At 34.0% G+C, this 19,374-nt stretch overlaps 1 protein-coding gene across 10 annotated transcripts in view; it reads left to right on the top strand.

Annotated features, from left to right (window-relative positions):
* ABCC9 (ATP binding cassette subfamily C member 9) overlaps positions 1-19,374 on the top strand; it is a 107,121-nt gene that overhangs the window by 2,929 nt on the left and 84,818 nt on the right. For 6 of the 10 annotated variants that reach the window (XM_057492219.1, XM_036889251.2, XM_057492217.1 and 3 more), the window contains exons 3-8: positions 1,713-1,874; positions 4,221-4,362; positions 8,714-8,835; positions 15,402-15,568; positions 16,539-16,781; positions 18,611-18,805. In XM_057492219.1, the coding sequence (XP_057348202.1) occupies positions 1,733-1,874; positions 4,221-4,362; positions 8,714-8,835; positions 15,402-15,568; positions 16,539-16,781; positions 18,611-18,805 (1,011 nt within the window). In that variant the 5' untranslated portion in view covers positions 1,713-1,732. Of the gene's footprint in view, positions 1-368; positions 430-582; positions 761-1,712; positions 1,875-4,220; positions 4,363-8,713; positions 8,836-15,401; positions 15,569-16,538; positions 16,782-18,610; positions 18,806-19,374 lie in introns of all 10 variants that reach the window. The other 4 variants (XM_036889246.2, XM_036889245.2, XM_036889249.2 and 1 more) reach the window with 3 other exon arrangements.

Here is a 19,374-nt window from a genome sequence, read left to right as displayed (position 1 = left end):
TATTTAAAAAAAAAAATCTCTCAAGTCCTTTTTAAGTCTGTTATCCAGCTAAGAACCTTAATAGTTGGTAAAGATTTGCCAAGTATATAACCTCATCTTGAGATTTTTAGAAATATAGCTTTTTTTTAAATGAGGAAAGGTCTTGACTTTTAGGGAGCATATCAGTAAGTTATGAAAGAAAGGGCTTACAAGAAATAATATAAGAGGAATTCCTTATAAGCATTTACAGACTGTAAACATACAGGTTTTCAAACTCATTATCCTATTCATATAATGCTTTATAAAACTTCTGCTTGAAATTTGGTTTCTCCATTAGTTCACCCCCTTGTTGCCAGTCTGTTCTGTGTAACACTCTGTTTTTTTCCTAGGGAAAAGTATTGTTTGTGACCATTGCTAAATCAGTTATCAATGAAAGGGAAGAGAGAAAAGGTACTACTTTATTCAAACATTTCCAAACTTTTAATAACCTAACTCAGAATCCAATGTGACATAAATATGGAAAAGAAACAAAAGTCCACTGAGGTTAAAATCTTAAACTGCTACTTACTTTAATAAGAATAGATATTTTCTTTAAAAAATTAGGTTCAAGGCTGGATGATGGAGTGGGAAGAACAATTTATAGTCAGATACGTGGTGTGGCTCTCCCCTACTTTGCTGGTTGGCAAATTACAGTATCGCTTTCATAAAATACAAATAACTCCACCAACATTGCCTGGTTGTTCTGAAGACAACATAATGTATTCAAAGTTTCCAGAATTGAGTAGGTATTAAATAAATAGTAAGCAATATATATTTTTTTAAAGTCTTCAGAATGCTAAGCCTCTCACTGGAATTTCACAGTAGTATTTTGAGGGAGTAGACCCTTGCTCCTGTTCATCTTGTTCAGTCCAGCAATGAGAGGAACTCATTTACAGTGAGTCAGAGTGTGTCCTTCTCTGAGCAAAACCCCCCAATGGATCCATTTCACTCAAGTAGAAGCCAAAGTCCCAACAATAGCTGACAAAGTCCTGTGTTTCCTCTCTAAGTTTGTCTACTTCTGCTCTAATGGAATACAGGTTTCCAGTTAAAAGATATCCTTTGTTTCAAAATTGATTAAGGTGCATTTCATGTAAGAGTAGTCTCTGACTATGGGACCCATGTAGTTTCATTAAATTGTCACTTGAATTGTGTTTAATTTATCTGAAGCACTTGGTTTTAATAGTCTTCAGAGAAAGGCTGATGGCTGTTTACAGCCACATTGGTCTCTGTGTATTGGTATTTCTTCCAGCTAATGAAGTGTTTCAGTAAATGTGTCCAGACGAAGTTGTTGGTTAATGCACTTTCAGTGAATGAACATAGAAAAACTTGATATTGCACCACTTTGTCTTTTTGATGAGTAGTTTCATTTTCTCTTCCTCTCTTCTTGATAAATCACTATTTTTGTTCTCTGAAATCATTTTACTCAAACATATGCTCCTTTGAGGTGCTGCTGTTTTTAGATATTATGTATTTTCCAAATGAAAGTGTTTTTCTCTGAAAAAAATATTGAAAGAAAAAGTATAGGATATATAAAGCCTTTATATGAAATTCTCAAATGGTGTAGGGTTTCCTATTTCCTTTAATCCAAAAATAAAGGGGGTTGATTTTATGATATAACCCCTTCTTTAAGGCTGTAATTTTATGAAAGGGAACTTCCATGATAAGAGCTAATTTCTCTTTTCTCTCCCTTTCAGAATAAGCCATCTAAGAAGAAATGAGCCTTTCATTTTGTGGTAACAACATTTCATCATATAATATCTATGATGGTGTATTACAAAATCCCTGCTTTGTAGATGCCCTCAACCTGGTCCCTCATGTATTCCTGTTGTTTATCACTTTTCCAATATTGTTTATTGGTAAGTAATCTATTGTTTTATATTGCATTACTTAATGTTGATAAAAAGGTCTTATTGATGGCTGAGATTTGGTATAATATTGGCAATTTCTCCAACAGGAAACCTGATATATAAGTCTGTGAGGAAGGAACAAGCATTTTGTGTTTTCCAATTACTTATATTTTTGGCATATGATATTTTATAAGTAAAACAGAAATCACATGTGTTCTTAGAAATGGACTTCCAGTAGCAGCAGCAGTTTATTATTTTTTTTGCAAAAAAGGAAAGAATGAAATGAGATACATCTACAGCACTTGTTCGGCACTTGCTTTATGTGGGTGAAGAGAGGGAAAATGGGTAAAACACAGTACACGCCTGGGACATTCACTGTAATTGTCCAGTGAAACAGATGTGTCAAAGTCAAAATGACTATAGCACATTGTAAGCCCATTTAAGATACAGGAACAAATTGTCCTGGGCATCAATCCCTAGAACAATTAATTCTCCTAGGACTGGTGGGGAAGACTGTGTATAGAGGGATGTCTCTGGGGACTTGAGGACGCAGAGCATGCAAGTTAGAGTAGGAGTGATGAGGGGTGTTTCAGGTAGGAAGGGTCCATGTGCAAACTATTTGGAAAAAGGTGAAAGTACACTTTTCCCTATTATTTTACAGTTTCTATATATACAAAATCCAACTACTTAGAGCAATTATACATAACTGTAACTTCCCCAAAACAACCAAAATAGACCTTTTCACTTTAAAAAAATTATAAAATGCTTGCACATATAAAAATGATAGATTAATATATAAACATCCATTGAACCTGCCATCACTCATGTTAAGAAATCTAACAGTAAGAATATAAGTGACTCCCTCTGTGCACTATTTCTCGATCTTATTAATCTTCCCACAGCCTCTGTTCCTATCTCTTCAAGAGGTAACTGCTATTTTGAATTTGGTGTTTAATGTTCCCATGTATGGTTTTGATCATAAAAATAAATTCAAAAGCTATGAGACTGATTTTCTTAAGAAAGTTGGCATAATTTAGTATCTGTTTTAAAAGGAAGTTTAAAAATAATTTCTATGTTTTTATTTCTTCATTTAACAAATATTAATTGAGAGACTACTATGTGCCTAGCATTTTACCAGTAATCAAAGAATTTCTGTTATAGGTCATATGTCGTACAGAGGCCAAAATGACTCTTGGTACATAGCTATTCATGTTAAACAAATGTACAGACATTAAATACATTGGGACCAGTGTGGTCATGTATAGAAGTACTATTATTTATGTGGTATTATTTGTAGGACATTAAGAATACCCTTTGGCCAAAAATAGAACATCCATTTTTTTTTGCACCTCCACAATTAATAATTCATTTTTGACATCCAGTTAACTTCTTGAGAGCAATTACTGTGACAGTCCTTTTTGCGTCTCTCGCATCAAACACAGGCTGGCAAAAGGGTATGTGAATTAAATAGTGACTGAACATTGTCAAAGGGAAATAGTAAAATAAAGTACAGAATATTCATCTGTAACATTGGCTATTGACTTAGTGAGAAATCATGAACAAGTCTCAAAGAAGTATCAGGTTTAAGGAAAATAATAACATTGCAAAAAAGACTTACTGAGCTTGCCTGCAGTCCTTACAGCATAAATTCTAGTAGAACATGTTAAATGTAACTGATCTTCCAATAATGAAATCCATTTGGGAACAACTAAGAGACATGACTCAGTTTTATTTTTAAAAAATGCTTTTGTCCCTACTGACATTCCTTCCTGCACCATTTCAAGCACAGTCCCTCATTAATTCTTGAAGAATGTGGGGCTTCTCTACAATCAAACAATTTGAGAAAATATCACTACCCCTGTTGAGTAATGCTGGCCCATTCATAGGTTATCATTTTTTTCACATGATATGCATATGATTAAGAGTTGACTCAACTAATGAGTCCTATATTTAACCACCAAATATGGCTTTTTTTTAGTCCCACCACACATCCCGTGTTTTGAAATATTTTAGACACTAAATCGCTTTCATTAACATCACCATTAATTTGGCTGCCTTTTGAATGAATCAGAGAGTTGTCAGTAAGAGCTTTGATTAGCATGAAATACACATGTCACCCAGAGTTGGTGCTATTTCTGAGCAATACAAAAAATGTAATGTGTTTACCTAGGCAGTCTTGTAAAATTCAATTGAAACTGTGTTTTTTTTTCACATAATGAAATAGACTAGGATTTCCATTGCTACCCTGGAAAGCAATAAGGTTTCAGAACACTCACCAAAGTGTATCACAATGTAGATTACTTCCGTGATTATAATTGATCCTTTGGTTTATCTCCTTACTTTTTCTTTTTTCAGGGTGGGGAAGTCAAAGCTCAAAAGTACAAATTCATCACAACACATGGCTTCATTTTCCTGGACATAACCTGAGATGGATTCTTACATTTGCTCTTCTGTTTGTACATGTTTGTGAAATAGCAGAAGGCATTGTTTCAGATTCGTAAGTGACTCAATGTAATGTGATCATACTACGCTAGTGGGTATACTGATATGGATTGTAGTTAAGAGCACACCACATTAGGCGTAACTTTTTGGTCATAGCTTATTAGGAACAATGACTGTCAGTCCTTGTACAGTCGTCTCCCCTTATCCGTGGATCCGCTTTTCGCAGTTTCAATTACCCACAGCCAACTGTGGTCCACAAGCGGATGATCCTCCTTCTGACCTGCTGACAAGAGGTTGGAAGGTCGAGTGCAGCCCAGTGCTACGTCCTGATGCCTAGTCAGTCACCTCACTGCAGCTCATCACGTGGGCATTTTACCATCTGACATCATCACTTGCAGAAGGATGAGGACAGTACAATAAGATATTTTGAGAGAGAGATCACATTCATATAAATTTTATTACAATGTACTGTTATAATTGTTCTATTGCATTACTAGTTATTGTTATTAATCTTCTACTGTGGCTAATTGATAAATTAAAATTCATTACTGTGCCTAATTAATAAGATAAACTTTTTATAGTATGTATGTATAGGGGAAAAACGTAGTATATGTGGGGCTCAGTACCATCCATGGTCTCAGGCATGCACTGGGCATCTTGAAATGTATTCCCTGCAGATAAGGGGGGACAGTGGTATATGGTACAACGGTATATGCTAATCATGGCTTTTGTCTATATTTTTGCGTTGCTATGTAATTTCTCTAAGAACACAAGTGTGGATCCCTGTGTCTTGTGCTCATTTATGTTTTCTATTTCTTTGCTCCTTATGTGTGTAGCCCTTGCAGAAAGTTCTCTCCTTTAAACACTTAGATGTTAACTTTATCTTTCAAAATAGGTATAAATAAAAAGATTGTCTATATTCACATATAGCTGTGATAGCTATGTATTTATATATAAATATATAACCAGTTCTCAGACATTCCCATTTATTTTATGAAGAAGCAGACATGAAAGAAGTCTGAGAACCAGTGAGGATATAGCCACAAATTGAGGCAAAGCATTAAACTATTTTAATCAGGATTTGTCATGAAATCCATAATTTTTAAGGAATTTTGTTGTTCTTATAAAGAAGTTTGTATTAGGCATTAGAAGTTTGTATTAGAATATAGTGAATTCCACTTATAAATTTGAACATAATGTGGGGAAAGTGTTTTTATCACATAGTAATGGAAAGTAAACTCAAGGAATAGGAAATTTTTGTTTATGAAATTATACTAAATAGTACATAATTCACTGAAGAATAGATATGGAAAGGTCATATTTTTTTTAAAGAAAGCTCCAAAAATCACTTTCCTCTTATCTAATAAGAAACTCCTCTGACATCTGTTTATGCTTTTCTGTTGCAATTAACAAGGAATGAAACTTCTAAGGTTTTGTCATGGAGTCAACTATTTTGTAATGTTTTATGACAGTTCTTTGCATAGATGTGCATGTCTTGGTTTCTGATAAAAAGGAAAATCAGAGACTCTAAGATATGCCACAGCTCCAAACAGTTAGAAGCTTCATTGCTTATTATCTTATTGATAACTGAGCAAAACCCTTTGGCGTATTTATATTTTCTTGTATTAGGCATAGCCAATTCCAGTCTTCATGTTTTTATTCCTTTAACATACAGCCTGAGTGGGTTTCTCTGTGTATGAATGAAGTGGAGGATAGGTCAGTCCAATATTTCCTAGAAACTTGGCATCGTATAGGCAAGGAGGACCCCTCCTCTCCAGCCGCATGGTTGCTGTGTAGATTCAGTCAGCGTTAGAACGGAGGCTGATCTAATGATGAGGACGGATACTAATGGCAGAAACTTGTTTTATAGCGGTAGTCATGTAAGGAGCCCATTTTAAAATCAACAAAAAATGCACTCTTTATCTTGCACTACCTCCTCCCATGTGTTAGCTATAGTCTTCTTCCCTTCCCCTGTTTTATCTAGGCTTCTCAAAAAAGTCATTTTCCAGTTCCTTCTGAAGCTCAAAACTTACTGTTCTTTCTCTTTGCCTTGTGCTATTCTTGAAACTGCTTCTACAAGAATTCCAATAAACGTTAATGACACCTTAATGTACACCTTTGCTTCCGTATCATACTAATATATTTGACTCTGTTTACCATTCCTTCTTTTTTTGGAACAAAACCTTTATGAACTATTCTTTACATAAAATATAACGAGCTCATTATAATTAGTGAAACAAGGCAAAGGCTTCCCTAATTGCATATTTGATTTCTTTTTAGTAATACAAATGTTGAAACTATTATTTTTCTTTTGGAACATCCTCATCTGTTTTGCACAGGTTTTGTAAGAATTGTTCTCTCTTTTTATTTCTGTCTAAATAATTTGTGATTCTGATTCAGATACTCTCCTAGGTCTATGGGTCATTTCCAGTTTTCTCTTTAGTCTAATCTGATTGGTTTGTTATTAGAGCACCTTTTGGGACTTAGAAACATTGTCAAAATAATCAAATATTTGATTATTTTATATGTTCCTAATGAGTATTAGAATATAGTTTCTTTGTAGGAGACACAGTTTTATTGAGTTTACTGATTGGATTACTCAAGTCCTGTGTGTTGATTATTTTGATACTATTTAATCTATCAAACTCTGAAATCTTATATTAAAATATTCAATATTACTGTGTTTTCATTTTTATCATTTCCTATTTTTTGAAATTATTCTTTTGTCTGACATGATGTATGCATTTTTATTCTTCCTAATTTTCTGACTAAAGATTATCTGCTATAATGAGTGTGTGTGTTTCTACCAGGGCATTGAGATCTGTGAAACATACTCTAAAAATAATAGAGCTTAAGAGAAAGAATAGGGCTGGGATACCACTCAAAACCTATACAACTTTGTAAGTAGAGCACTAACAATAGAATAACAATCCTAGTAAAAATACTAGCATGGTTAAAATACCCTTTAAATCCCTAATAAAGAGATGCCACAATAAATATAAAACCCTACTGTAGCTGCTGCTATCTTTATTCATCTTTTATTATTGTCTTCCTTAATGATGTTTGTCATTCTTTTTCTAACTTCTTGAATCAACTATTTAATTTACGTATTATAATCACTTCTTACTGAATATGTTCGAGATTATAAACTTTCTTCTGGCTATGGTTTGACCAGTTTACAGACCTTATAGGTAATTTGCTAATTTTTAAATTTCCTAAATATTAAATAAGTGATTTTTGATTCTTTCTTTGATTCAATAATAAGAGTATTACAAGCATTTCTTAATTTCTGTACTGATGAAATATTTATTTCCTACTTATTGTCTTTGCCCATTTTGAGCTATTTCTGGGAGGTGGCAGGTAGTTTTTAAGCCAACTTTTATGCTATCATAGTACTTCCACATTTTCATTAGCATGTCTATATTAATGATTCCAAGCATATCACTGGTCATGTTCCAAATCTCTACATATGGTTGCGTATTAGATAATTAAATTCCCTTTGCATGTTTATCAGACACCCTCACAATCCACAGAGATCTGCTGGAACTTACTAGCTTCCTTCCTTCCATCTGTTCATCGTCTTACCATCTTATTCGGTTACCCCACTGTCCACCCAGGCACCTTGGGACTTTTTCTCTTATTTCTATCACCCTGAAGATGAGGTCTAATCTTGCAATCATATTGAATTGCTTGCAGTTCCCTTGAACATATCTGGATGCTCTGCCTGGAACAGTCTTCCTCTCTTCTTCCTTTGGATAGCAGTCCTCATTCTCAACTCTTTAGAGTCAGTTCCTTCCTTTACAAAGCCTTCTCTGAGTCAGGCACTAGCCCTGTACACACTTACAATCCCACCTGTGCTACAGGTGCCTCTGTACTGCTCCTGTCCTCTGTACACTCTAGACTTTATGACCATAGACACTATTTCTTGTTCACTGTTGCATTTCAGAATCTGATACTGTGTCAGGACCGGCCAATGCATATGTGTTGAATGAATTCATGAAAATGGAAAAGCCACTGAAGGCCGTAAAGTTTAGGAAAGCTATCAGAAGAATAAACACACTTTCCACAATATATTAAAGTACATAGTCCGTTGATTGTTTTTGCTTGCTTTAGGTGTTAATATTATTTCAGCACTTTTGCCCTTCAGTATTAATAGTTAAACATTTGCTTTGGTTGCAAGCATTTTAAAGTCTTACGTAGCTGTGTTTACCTAGCCTTCCACGTTAGGATAAATCCTTACAGCTGCGTGATGACTCTCCAATTACGTCTTCCTTTATATATTCTCTTACTACTGCATTCTGTATTTTAAATATTACTAAGAGTTTCAGTGAAAAAAAAAATGAGAGGAAAATGGGAAACTGTGAAACTGTCGGCTTTAGACACTTATGTTCTACCGCTCTCTGCAGACGGCGTGAGTCGCGGCACCTTCACCTCTTCATGCCGGCGGTGATGGGATTTATTGCCACCACAACGTCAATAGTATATTATCATAATATTGAAACATCAAATTTTCCTAAATTACTTTTAGGTAAGTACGATCACGTGTCTTTCTGCCCCCCCCACCCAAAAGGGCTGTTTGTCTTCCTTCTTCCTCACAGTAAATGCTGTCGGCGAGGGTGGGACTGGGCAGTGTGGGAAAACCACAATAATGAATTCTTCTGTAGAATCCCAGTAAATGTGGAGATGGGGACAAGCCGCACTGCTCTAGGCTGTGAAAACTCCATCCCCCCAGGACATCTGTTTTGGAGCAAATGCCCCTGGTGATGTGTTGGTGTGTGGCAGGAGGAGAGTGGAGGGAATGTGCTGGCCTTCTGCTTTGCAGAAGCTGCAACCTAAGAATCAGAGCTCTTTGGAGGAGCTGTTGCACCGTTCTGCCCCAAGACCAACTCATCTCATCTAGTTCTATACGTTTCTGCCTTTTATTAGAGACCTGAGGCATTTTCTGAGAGTCTAAGCCTTTCACTGATGCGATGGGATTATCACACTCTTAGAACTGCTGCCGAGGCATGTTGGGGACTTGGTGCAGGGAAGTGCGCTTCAGAGCGTGCCGAGCACGATGCTGTCATGAGAAGCAGGCAGGCGCCCCACAGCACAGCCTCTCACAGTGGTATCATGCCTAACATTAATGTTTTTTAGCCTCTCTTGCCTCCTGGAAATAAGAGGCTGTCCAAAGTGTTCTTAATTTTATTTTTGTCTTATATTAAAACAATATAACTCATCCCAATTAGTTACATGTAATACTCTAACCCATCCTTGCATTCCTTGGTGTATGCTTTCAAAAAGAGAGCTGAGATGAAGGTATAGAACATAGATCAGGGATGGGCTTCAGGGGCCTATGAACCATACATCCTAAAATTGTAGGCAGAGTCGTGTTTGTGTGGAATGAATGCTTATGATGCTCTAGGCTTCACAGATTTCACTGGATTATTTTATATAAAAATGACACTGACTTCTGATACAGAAATTAGGAGTAGTAATAAAACCACACAAATATTATTTTATTTGCTTGTCCAGAGGACATTAAAATTTTAAATGGATAAGTAGAAAATACTGATTATTTAATTCTATGTTGTGTCACATTATATGATTGGGCAATAGAAATCTAATAAAAACAAGTAGACTGGGTTAAATATTAATTTATAAGGTTTGTCAAAAGCTTTTCAGTACAAAATGGTAGGCAGATGTTACCACAGAAGTTTTTATGCCAAAAAGAAAGAATGAAATTTCCAATGGGCAGCAACAAAAAATATATATCATTGGGAATTTGATATGCTAGACATAAAGTGTCTGAAAAACTGGAGATGATTTAAGACTTATATGATGTGATTAGAAAGGAATGTGCATTTTAATAATGTTTTAAAAGAAATGTGATCGGAATCTGTAATTTTTATATAGATACAACAGAGAGGATGCAATTTGATCATGTTGCTGGAAGGACTTATAAGGATAAAAGATAGTACATTTATCATTATTTTAAGAGAGAAATATTTGGTCCTAGAAAAATTACACTTATTTTAAGATCACTGAACTAGTAATTTTGTTCCAATATTGTATTATGAACATCACCAAACATTCAGGAAGTTGAAAGAATTGTGTGAATACTCATATACCTACAACTTAGATTCTTCAATTTACATTGTATTGTTTGTTTTATCAAAATCTAAATCTTTCCATCTCTCCATCCATCTTATTTTTTGATACATATTAAAGTAAGTTGCAGGCATTAGTGTGCTAATAACCCTCTGATTATTTTGGCATGCATATCATTAATTAGAGTTAACATTTTTATAGTTCATTTTGTGAGATTAAATTTACACACTGAAGTACAGAAATCTTCATTTGCCAAATGCATATGCCTACCTAACCATGGTATATCATGGTATATAGAACATTGCCATCATCCATGAAAATTTTCTTGTGCCCCTTACCAGTCAATCTCTATGGAGGCAACATGTAATCTGTTTTTTTCCTTGCTACATACATTCGATTTGCTGTCCTAGAAGTCCACATAAATTGAATCATACAGCATAAACTCTTTTGTGCAAGACTTCTTTCTCTTAGTATGATTTTTTGAGGCTCATCCGCAATGCAGTGTTGGTCAGTCTGTTGTTCTTACAGTTGTTGGATCCATTGTATAAACAAAGCAGTTCTTCCATTCTCTTGTTCACAGCTGTCTAGACTGTTTTCAGGTTTTAGCTATCATGAAAAAAAGTTGATATAAACATTGATGTGCAAATCTTTTTGTGGATATATGATTTTTATTTATCTTGGGTAAATACCTTGGAGTGGAATTGCTGGATTATAAGGTAGGTAGGTAAATGTTTATATTTGTTAAGAAACCACCACATCTTTTCCTAAAGTGGCTTATTTTACATACTCACTAACAATGTGTGGGATTTCCATTTGTTCCACATGCTCACCAACATTTGATGATTTTCATCTTTCTAATTTAGCCATGCTGGTGGCTGATAACACACTGTGGTTTTAATTTGCATTTCCCTGATGACTAAAGATGCTGAACACTTTTTGATGAGTTTATTGGCCATTTATTATCTTTGTAAAGTGGCTGTTCGTATTTTTGCCCATTTTAAAAATCAGATTGCATTTTACTGAGTTGTGGGAATACTTTGTATATACTAGATGTTAATGTATCATCAGATATATGTTTTGAGAGATTTTCCTCCCAGTCTGTGGCATTCATATTCATTTACTTAACAGGGTGTTTTGATGAGCAGATTTTAATTTTGATGTAGTATAATTTACATATGGTTATTGTATTCAGTGTCTTACATCTTGCCTTTCTTCAAAATATGTTTCCTTCATATTCTTCTGTTTTTTTTTTTTTAGAAGCTTTATAGTTTCAGTTTTTACTTTTAGGACTATGATCCATTTTAAAATTAATTGTGTATTTGTTACAAGGTTGGTGTCAAAGCTCTTTTTCTCCAAATGAATATGCACATGTGCCAGCACCATTTGTGCACTAGGCTTTTCATTTCTCATAGGATTGCTTTTTAGACCTTTATAAAAAATTTAAAGTGAATGACTGTTTAAGTGTAATCTATTTTTTAGCTCTGCAGTTTCTGTTCCTTTGACCTATATGTGGATTTTATAACATGACCATTCTGTCTTGATTATGGTAACTTCGGAGGTCTTGAAATCATGTAATATACTAATATGCCTTGTTATCTTTGTCTCCCTCCCAAGATTGCTTTGGATATTCCAGTTCTTTTGCATTGCCATATATAGTTTAAATCAGAGTGTCAATTTCTACCAAAAAAAATTATGATATATGTTTGAGATTATGATAGGGATTGCATTAAATGTATAGATCAATGAGGTGGAGAATGGCCAACTTAACAACATTGCGTTTCACAATCCATTCTTTGTTTAAGTTTCATTTCTCTTAGCAATGTTTTATATTTTCAGTGTAGCAGTCTTCCATGCCTTGTTAAATTTATACTAACTTTTCATTTTCCCATTGCTATTATAAATTGAATTGTATTTAAATGTTATTTTCCAGTTGTTTCTGTTATTCTAAAAGTACACGTCACTTGGTGTATTGACCTTGTTTCATGAAACCATGTAAATTCACGTATTACTTCTAATTATTGCTTTGTAGTTTCCTTAGGGTTTTTCATATAAACAAACATCTGAAAATAGAGACAGTTATACTTATTTCTTTTCAAATGTTGTGGTTTTTTCCTTTTTCTTTTTCTCACCTGCACTAACTAGGACCTCCAGCAAAATGCAGAATAGACATGGTGCAAATGGAGTCCTTGTGTAGCTCCTGATTTTAGGGGAACATAGTCAGTCTTTCCTAATGAATTGCAAAGTTAATCATAGACTTTTCATAGAAGATCGTTGTTAGGTCACTATGTTTTCTTCTATTCAAAGCTTTCCCAGAGATGTCTTTTATTTAATCATGAATCAATGTTCAATTCTATTAAAGATTTGTTTCTGCATCTGTTGGGACAATTATATTTCTGTTAATGTGTTAAACTAATTGTTTTTTCAAATGATAAAGTAACCATGCATTCCTGGGCTGAGTCACACAGTCGTGACATATTATCCACACTATATATTGCAAGAATTTATTTGTTAAGTTTTTTGCATCTATGTCGTAAGGGATGTTGGTCTGTTATTTTCACGTAATATCTTTGTCAGGTTTTCATATGCTGGTTTATTCTTGTTTCTTAAAATGAATTGGAAGTATTCTCTATTTCTCTGTTTTCTGAAAGACATTGTATAAGGTTAATCTGTTTCTTCCTTAAACATTGAATAGAATTCACCAGTAAAGTAATCTGGTCCTGGACTTTTAATCAAGGGAGGATTTTAAATTATAAATTTATTTCTTTATTGGGTATGACACTTCAGAGTATCAATTTTTTGTTATTTCAATTGTGGTAGGTTACAGTTTTCAAGGGATATGTAGGGATAATATTTCTTTTACTCCTAATATGGGTAATTTGTGTTTTCCTTCTCTTGATCAGTCTAGCTAATTAGGAATTTTCTTGATCTTTTCAAAAAAATCGACTTTGTTGGCTTTGGTAGGTGTGTTCATTTTGTCAGTCATTTTCACTTCTACTGTTTTTATCCTTTTATTTATTTTGTTCATTGTTTTTCTTTTCCTAGCTTTTAAGATGTAAACTTAGATCATTGATTTTGGAACTGTCATTTTTTTATAAAATAAATATCTAAAGCCGTAAGTTTTCCTTTAAGTACTACTTGTTTTAGTTACTATCCTTAAATTATTAATATGTAGCATTTTGATTATAAGTTAAAGTATTTTCTAATGCCTCTAATAATTTCTTCTTTAACATGTGATTAGTTAGAAATGTGTGAATTTCAAGTATTTGGAGACTTCTAGACATCTTGGACCCGAAAAATAATCTTACTATATTATTACCTCCATTATCTCTGCACCTGGTGTTCACACTATGTATAATCCTTTCCCCGTGAGTGTGTGTGGGCCCTGTGACTCGCTTCTAGCCAGTAGAGTATTACAAATATGAAAATACCAAGTCATTGGAGCCTCTGCTGAGACTGCAGCTCCAGCCAACACCTGGATTGTAGCTTGGCAGGGCTCTCATGCAGAGGGCCCCGCTGACTCATGGAAACGGTGGGATAATAACTGTGTGTTGGTTTAAGTGGCTGAACCTGTTGTAATTTGCTAGGCAGCAATAGAAAATCAACACACTTACTGTTCTTGATGTTAATTTTATTGTGAATAGAGAACATTCTATATGATTTCTGTTATTTTTTTCCTTTTTTTATGAGTGAGTATATAGTCTGTATCATTACCATGTACACTTAACAGGGATATATATTCTGAAGATATTTAGGTGTATTTTTCTAACATTAAATATCATATTGTCTTATAAATACCAATTCAAGGTGGTTGACAGTGTACAGATTGTCTAAATTTTTATTAGGCATATGAACATTTTTTTATTGTGTCTTCCTGAAAAATTGACCCTTTGATCATTATTAAATTCTTAAAAAGTTTCCTGAAAGTGTTCTTTGTCTTGAAGTCTGCTTTATCTGATGCTAATACAACCACTCCAGGTCATTGTATATATTTTTCCATCCACTTTCAGTCTATTGTTTCTTTATATTTAAGATGACTCTCTTTAGATAGCATATAATTGGGTCTTTTTTTTTTATAAATCCATTCTGACAACCTCTGGATTTTAAGCTAAAACAAGATATATGATGAATTTATATGCCCATTGTCAGTTCTTTTTCTCTAAGGAAGTCGTGATCACCTTTAAACTTTCTGGTTCTGATAAGTGTTGTCCAACAATGGATTGTCTCATAGGTGTTTTAGATTTCTTCTTTCTCATCCCATATTCATTTGTACTGATGCCTTTGCAAAGTTCAAAGTATACCAAATCCCAGACAACAGATTTCTAGGAAAATCTCTGTGTCCATCTCATATTTGCTGTAAAATGCTGGCTGTTGTCAAGAGATCCTTACCTTTCTTTCTCCACTGCTCAAGGGCTGGGTTTGCTCTGTAGGTTTACTGTTCTCTGTGCTCTGTGGGTGCGTGTGGTGTTTGATACCATTTTGGTGGGAAGAGTGATTCATCACTTGCCTGTTCATCTGTACATCAGAAAGCCAGTTATATAGTATGTGGATTCCACACTAATACCAGGGTAACACCATTAGCTATGCAACACACATACTTATTGGATAGATTCCACATATACCAACTTGTGAGTGATTCATGTAATTGGGACTTCTAATAAAATAAGACCAGGAGATAGAGTTAATTTTAAAGTGTACAGAATTACACATAAGTCCTGAAGAGTATAGTTTATCCCTATGTACATGTCTCCTTATAGCTGCCCATCTATCACATATAGTCAGAGTGGAAGCCCTAACATTTTAAAGTCTTCACCATACCTTCACTTCAAAACTCCAAAAGTGCACTGAAGTATATATATTGTTTTCTTAAATACATTGTGTGTAAACAGAATATTGAAATTATCTTTGTTATTGGAAAGCATTACATTTATATTGAAATTTCAGTGACATTTAAAAAATATCAGAGAAAGATTGCATCTTTTTCTTTTTCTTTCTTGTTTTTTCCAGCCCTATTTCTGTATTGGGTAATGGCCTTTATTACAAAAACCATAAAATTGGTCAAGTACTGGGAGTTTGGTTGGGGAATATCAGACCTGCGTTTCTGCATCACAGGCATGATGGTCATCTTGAACGGACTCCTGATGGCTGTGGAGATCAATGTCATTCGGATCAGAGTAAGTATCTACTGATTTTTGCTTAGTTGTTGGAAATTCGGACTCCAATATTAGAAATTACAATCAACCAATAATTAGTACTTAAGAGGATGAACAAATGTGTATCATCTATGTGTATAAGTATAAAGTTGAACTAACCACTTAATTCCATGCCATTAATATTCCAGAAATCTTGACGTACCCCTAGAATCTATCCATTCATAAATATTGACTGAGTGTGCCTATTATGTGCCAAACATTATGTTCAGTGAATATTATAGATTAAACGGTTTTCATCAGGAAATACCATCATCCATGGTTGGCCCCAAGCACACTTAGATTATGCAAAATACTATGTTCTCAGAAATTTTGACTGAAGATAGTTTAATCCAGTTTGCTTATTTCACTGAAAAACTTCTAAAGAGATAACCTGATTTGTGATTATAAACCCATTGTACTTTTTACCATCTAATGCTGCCATTTATGTTGTGTGATATACTGGTGACTCATATTCCAATATTCATTTTTTATCAGGGCACTTTGAATTTGCTATGAATGGTAAAATACATGTACAAGGAATAGTGGAACAGTTAACATCAGCCAAACCACAAATTATAGAGTGATTCAAAATGGTGCTCGTAACACATTTTTAAAAATCTAAATAATGCAAAAAAAATCTTCATTTAGTTGAGCTTATTATAGGATATCATGAAAGATTATTTTTAGTATTAATGGTCTTCTAAAGGGATAGTTGTTTTTAAGAACTGGCTCCAAAAGAATTAAATGTGAAATTCTGGCATTGAACTAGTTAATTTAGTCACATCAAATGGGAATTATTTCAAAGACTATTTCAGAAAAGAATGGAAGGAGGTATTAAGATATAAATGTTGGCCTTCTGAAGTGAAAATGTGGAAAAGGTTAAAATTTTATTTTTAATATGTGGAAAAAGAATTCGGTTAAATGTTATTCTGTGTAACTTTTCTTGCCATAGAGATATGTATTCTTCATGAATCCTCAGAAAGTAAAGCCTCCTGAAGACCTCCAGGACCTGGGTGTGAGATTTCTTCAACCATTTGTGAATTTACTGTCAAAGGCAACATACTGGTGGATGAACACGCTTATCATACCTGCTCATAAAAAGCCTATTGATCAGAAGGCAATTGGAAAATTACCAATAGCAATGAGGGCGGTAACAAATTATGTTTGCCTGAAAGATGCATATGAAGAACAGAAGGTAATTTAGTATGTTTTCCATGTCGTTAATTGTAGAAAATTGATTGAGTAAATAAGAAAGCACAAGCTTCAATAAAAGCTATGGTGAAGGAAGAGCAGATTTTCTTCATTTGTATTTCCCATAAGTTTCACATCATGTTAATTGGGCTACTGAAAATGTATCAGAAAAGCCAGTGAAAGATAGCTATGCTGTATCAGTTACTCAATCAACACAAGAGGAGGGATAAAAGAGCACACCCTTTTCTCTGAACCAGGTGGAAATTAAGAACTAAGTTCATGATCATGCATACCTAATTCTTGTTACCATATAATATTAAAAATTCAGATTTTTTGGTCTTTGTTCAAGTATTTTGTCAATTTTGTTATAGAAAGGTAAACTAGATCATAGCATTAATAGCCACATTTAAGAAATTAAAATCCTTAAATTATTTTTATTGACTAGAACTTGGACTGTGTATCCCAAACTTGGGAAACGAAATTTAAAAAGGGGGGCATCATCTACCTGCTCCATGTTATTTTTCTTCATGTCTACCAAAATTGGTTTCTTCCAGTACTTTCTTTGAGTATTTATAATTGCTTAAAAAAATTTAAAAAGAGTCTTTGGATATTTTTAGTTTGCCTTGTTACCATTCTGTATAATCATGTATACTATCCATGGTGTTACATGGATTATACATTGTAATCATCTACAGATTTTACTGTAATTAAAATTGTTAGTATTCACAACAACATTGGAAAGGAGTAGGGTATGTTGAATCAGTTAAAGAGCTTTTGGCTCCGCTAAATCAACACCAACAAAGCATTTATGGTAAATGATGAAAATGACCTTTCTTTTGTGTTCAAAATGTGTGTTATGAAATTAATATTGCAGGAAATTGTTGTTACAGATGAACCTGAGTCATCTCTCTGGTTTCACCTCTGGGAAAAGTATTGCGTAATATTTTTTAAACTTTTCTGCTAAAGTAAAGATTGCAATATAGCTTAAGCATAGTTTAAATTTCCCGAGTGCTCTTTATAACACAGATTAGCTTAAACTTGGTGTTAATGCCTTCTATCAATAAACTTTTAAGAAGAATCAAATTATTCATCTAACAGAGAGTTGAATATGAAGCACAGTCCTTGCCACGAAGAGAAAGTTTTATTAATCTTCTTTCCAAGACTTAACTATGATTTGACAAACAGCACTTGATGCGTGAAGCCATGGGTTGGCTTAAGCATATAAGCCATTCTTCATTTTGCATTTCTTAGAAGAATAATTAAGAAACACAAACCTAACACAACTTTAAAAATTATTGACTGCCTTTCACAGAGACAGCAAATACCTGTAAGAGAAACAATGAAGTTGGGGTGATTGTTTTGCTTAGCTTATAGTAATTTGATGGGTAAATATCTTGTTGTTTAGTAACTTCAAAAATGACTAGTCTGTCAATAACTTTGATTTTTGTACTCTACTATCTCCTTTTCCATCCAATGTTATTTGGTAATATTCATGACAGATACAAATGTTCCAAATGGAAGAGAATTAAAATTAACTTGGCCTTAAGAATTTTGGGTCAACCTTTGACAACTAAAAATAATACGAAGTCTTTGACAAATTGGCCTGTTTACTCCTTATTCTCTTTCAGTAAAATGCATCCAGCAGCTATTCTTTGCATAGAATGCAAAGACATAGAGTTATGCATGCTACACTAACAGGGACTCTTAGCAGACTTTTAAAATATCATCAGAAATATCAGAAGGACTTTCCATAATTCCTGAGATTGGTTGATTGTGATTAATTGCTGCTCTAAACATTTTATTTTGGTTCATCTGGTTTATTTTTTCTTTCAGAAAAAAGTAGCAGATCATCCAAATAGGACTCCATCTATATGGCTAGCAATGTACAGAGCTTTTGGGCGACCAATTCTACTTAGTAGCACATTCCGTTACCTTGCTGACTTACTGGGCTTTGCTGGACCTCTCTGCATATCTGGGATAGTTCAGCGTGTGAATGAAACCCAGAATGGGACAAATAATACAACAGGAGTAAGTCTGCATGCTTTTGAAAGGAAGCATATTATTGGCAGATTTCATTATAATTGTTACTTTTCATTAATGCAGTTTTTATGAGCAGTTCAAAGAGGTATATTTACAGAGAATTGAATGTATTTAAGAGAAAGAAAATAGTTTTCCTTGTAGTGAAAATCATGGGTTTATGTATTCACTGAATGGAACTGGCCAATAAAATAATTTCTTGAATTCAGAGCCTGTTAGTATTTCATAAGCATCTGCTTGGTGCCAGAAACTATTCTCGGAAGTTTCATATTGATTGTTTTAGTTGACCTGTATAGTAGTCCTTCAAAGAATATTCTTGCATGAGTACATGAGGGGTGGCTGAGTCACTTTTTTGAGGCCTGTGAGTAATAATGCTAGCAATGTGATGTGTAGTATGTACATTTCTCTTTTCTTATGTGATAGAAGTCATCACTCAGTTTCACAATAATCAGGGCAAGTGACACTATGATATTTTTATTAGATAGTATCTTATTATCTTGAAAGCTATATAAGATACTATATATTTGCTATTATAAATATGTAATCTTTTATTTTCTGTT

The sequence above is a fragment of the Manis pentadactyla genome, chromosome 14, assembly GCF_030020395.1.
Source record: "Manis pentadactyla isolate mManPen7 chromosome 14, mManPen7.hap1, whole genome shotgun sequence".
Classification (NCBI taxonomy): Eukaryota; Metazoa; Chordata; class Mammalia; order Pholidota; family Manidae; genus Manis; species Manis pentadactyla.
This window is presented reverse-complemented; position numbering and strand designations above follow the sequence as displayed.